This window comes from Miscanthus floridulus, chromosome 10, assembly GCF_019320115.1.
Source record: "Miscanthus floridulus cultivar M001 chromosome 10, ASM1932011v1, whole genome shotgun sequence".
Classification (NCBI taxonomy): Eukaryota; Viridiplantae; Streptophyta; class Magnoliopsida; order Poales; family Poaceae; genus Miscanthus; species Miscanthus floridulus.
In genome coordinates, this window is record NC_089589.1 from 135,572,149 (window position 1) to 135,575,416 (window position 3,268).

Consider the following 3,268-nt stretch of genomic DNA (forward strand, 5'->3'; position numbering starts at 1 on the left):
CATCAAATAAATATCATTAGTTCAAATATAAAATATATTTTCATAATAAATTAATTTGGAGTCATAAATATGAATATTATTCACTAAAAACTTGATCAAACGTGAACAACTTTATCTGGCACGTGACCCATAGTTGCATGTTTTTCTCGACAGAGGGAGTGTTTCAAATAGTAGAAAAATAATTTAATTTTTTATCACAATAAAATTAGCAAACTTGATATTTGTTACCATATTCTCCTTGTCATGAAAACTTCTCTATTTTTAAAGAAATTTTAAGAAAAAACATATTAACAAAAGTTAAAATAAAATTAACTTTTAATTTTCAACACATATTTCATAAAGAATTTAACAAACTAATTTGTTGTCATAGATGTAGCTATGTTTATCTATAAATATATTATGTTAGAATTAACACAGAACAAATCAAAAGTGACCTAGCTAGAAGTTGGAAAGGTGGTAGTATACAAATGTGTAACCTGGTCTCTTTTTAAAAAAAACAAAGAACATGCTAATAAAAAATCTAAAAATCACATGAACATCACAACGACATCTACTTGACCAACACCGATTGATAAACAAAAGAAATCACAGAGGAACAATTTCTTTGATACACTAATCCATTCTTGAAAATCATAGAAAAAATAACAAATCAGACCGCCATCATTATAACTCTTCAATATTTCCATTTCAATCTATAAAGGACTAATTCGAAATGACTTCACCAACCCATTGGACTAAGATCACCTACAGCATCACCCTCCTCGTCTTCATCCTCCATGTCTAGTTTCAATTCTCTCCACCTCTTCGGAGGGTTCAAAACCTAATATATTGAGTGTTCCTTGTCTTGTTACGTCTAAAGCTTGGGAAGTCTCCTTCAGCTTTGTCATATTGAATGCAGGTACTTGTCTCTTTACAATATTTTTAAAACAACAATTGCAAAAAAACATCATAACCTACAAGTTTTGATAAAATACCTTGAGTTTAATTCAAATAAAATATTTTTGAAAACAACTCAATAAGAGATCCAACAAGGACTATGAAAAGTGCAAGATTTTCAATACCTCATTAAATGTTCTATGTACGAGTTTACATACCCTACTACTATTTACACTGCTCATTACTTTCTTGCACCTTCGTTGGGCGCGGCTTTAATTTCCTAGAATAGCATGTGTTGTAAATAGGATTGGAGCCTAGGGTACAAAAATCTAATGAGTTAGTTGAAGAAATACATAGAAAAAACTAGTGCACATCTATGTAGAAATTTCCTTCGTTTTTATAGGTGCAAGGTTGGTCATAGATTTTAAGGGACCCTGATCACTTCCCTTCTTATGGCGTCATGGTTCAATCAATGAGCTTTCGCAAAAAAAAAAATGGTTCAATCAATGAGGATGATATAATAATTGTTTGTAATCTCATTTGGGGCCCTTCTTTTTGATAAAATAGATTGGTTATTCTCTTATATTTGTCTTATCTTTTGATTTATTTTGATGTTTATATTTGAACTCTCATGTTAAAATAAGTATCTTTTTCCTACTATTTGGCATTAAAAGATAATCTGAATTGCATCTAATAAACTTCTTTTACTGCAAGGTGGAGTCTCAACAATTTAGCCAACAACAGGAAGCTACTCTTTCATTTTTTTTAAAAATACCCATATTGAAATATGGTTCATTTTCTACTATATTTAGAATAAGCATTAAATTGCAACTGTTAATTTATTTTAAGATATGTGGTTTTATTTTATTTAATATACTGACATGTGTAGATGAAGGACAAATATGGAATCAGCCAAATATCCCTAGTGTACCTTGGTTTGAACTCTAAAATCACTTTTTTTTTTGTTCAAGTTCTTAACATTAAATCATTTTTTCATATATACCACTTGTTATGTATATATATCACACAGCTGATAGCTCATCACATAGATATATGTTCTCTGTCCCAAGATAAATATTGCATATACATATTCTTATTTTTTTAAAAACCATATATATAGACACACTAGTTCATTTAAGCATATATTGCTTAGTTCATTTAAGTATATATATGCATAAATGAACTAGTGTGTCTAGCTTCTCGACTGCCCAAGGCCCAACAAATGTGATGAGATAGTCCGGCCCAATTTTGTTGAACCCTCCTCTCAAAGGAGGCTAGCTGCATCTGACACAGGTGGGTTCACTTCATGTTGCTCTTCCTTGAGGACATGCTTCCTGATAGCCCTGGGATGTGCACGTTGGTGATGTAGTCCATCCAGTCAATGCTTCTCATGTCAAAGTGGAACATTGCCCTCTCCTGCACTGACATCTCCGGCCGCAAAGAGCGCCTCGGTGTTGGCACTGTCGAACCTGCCGCCATAGAAGGTGTATGGCTCATAGATGCGGCTGATGTGGATGAATTGCTCTGCTATGGCCTTGGCGCGGAGACGACTACGCGCCTGTTGTGGCGACGACATGTCTTCCCCGTTGCCTTCTGGCAGCACCACATTGGACTGCACATACCTGACGAACTCCTCCATGTTGCCGATGGCAGATGGCGGCTGCACTATGATGGGTCGCCCTGCCTTGTCGATGAGGGGTGATTGGGAGAAGTGCTGGTACATGTATCGGCCCATCTCCCTTGCTACCATTGGGTTCATCGTTGACGATGTTAGATGATACAGGCAGTTCCCTGGCACCATAGCCATCCCACCACCATGCTTCGCCATAGCCGCCATCATTGCGTTTACCACCACATCGACCGGAACCTTAATAAGACGTGAAAAGAATATTGCCATCGTTACTGGCAAGGACGAAATGCATGTTGCAAGGAAATCTGCATTGTCTTTGAAGATGCTTGTATGTCTACGGTAATATTGTTGGATTTAATTGGAATTAACCAATTACATTTAGCAATTAAATCAAAAGAAATTTCAAGGCTAGGATTAATGCTAGGTGAAACTCATCACGTGTTAATAGCCATTAGGGGACATTTCAAGGAGACTTAGTGGTTGATTAGTGAGTTACTAGTAACAGATAATTGATTTGTCAGTTACTAGTAACTAATATGGCCTTCATGCCATCATCAACGGGGTTGATTAGTGGGTTACTAGCAACGGACAATTTATTTCTCAGTTACTAGTAACTTACATTGTGTTCGTAACCATTTATGAATCACTAAATCTGTCTCCTCGTGTCCCCAAAGGCTACAAAAGGCGGCCCTCTCCTCTTGTTCGCGTGCGCATCATTCACAACCACGTCTCACCAATTCACTGTTGAGTTGCTCTCTGCCC

The 3,268-nt window shown here is 36.0% G+C and overlaps 1 protein-coding gene across 1 annotated transcript; it reads right to left on the bottom strand.

Moving 5' to 3' along the window:
• Positions 1-2,269: 2,269 nt before the first annotated feature.
• Positions 2,270-2,713, bottom strand: LOC136489742 (fatty acyl-CoA reductase 2, chloroplastic-like). The gene has a single exon (XM_066486296.1). The coding sequence runs from the start codon at positions 2,711-2,713 to the stop codon at positions 2,270-2,272; it is 444 nt and encodes a 147-aa protein (XP_066342393.1).
• Positions 2,714-3,268: the final 555 nt, after the last annotated feature.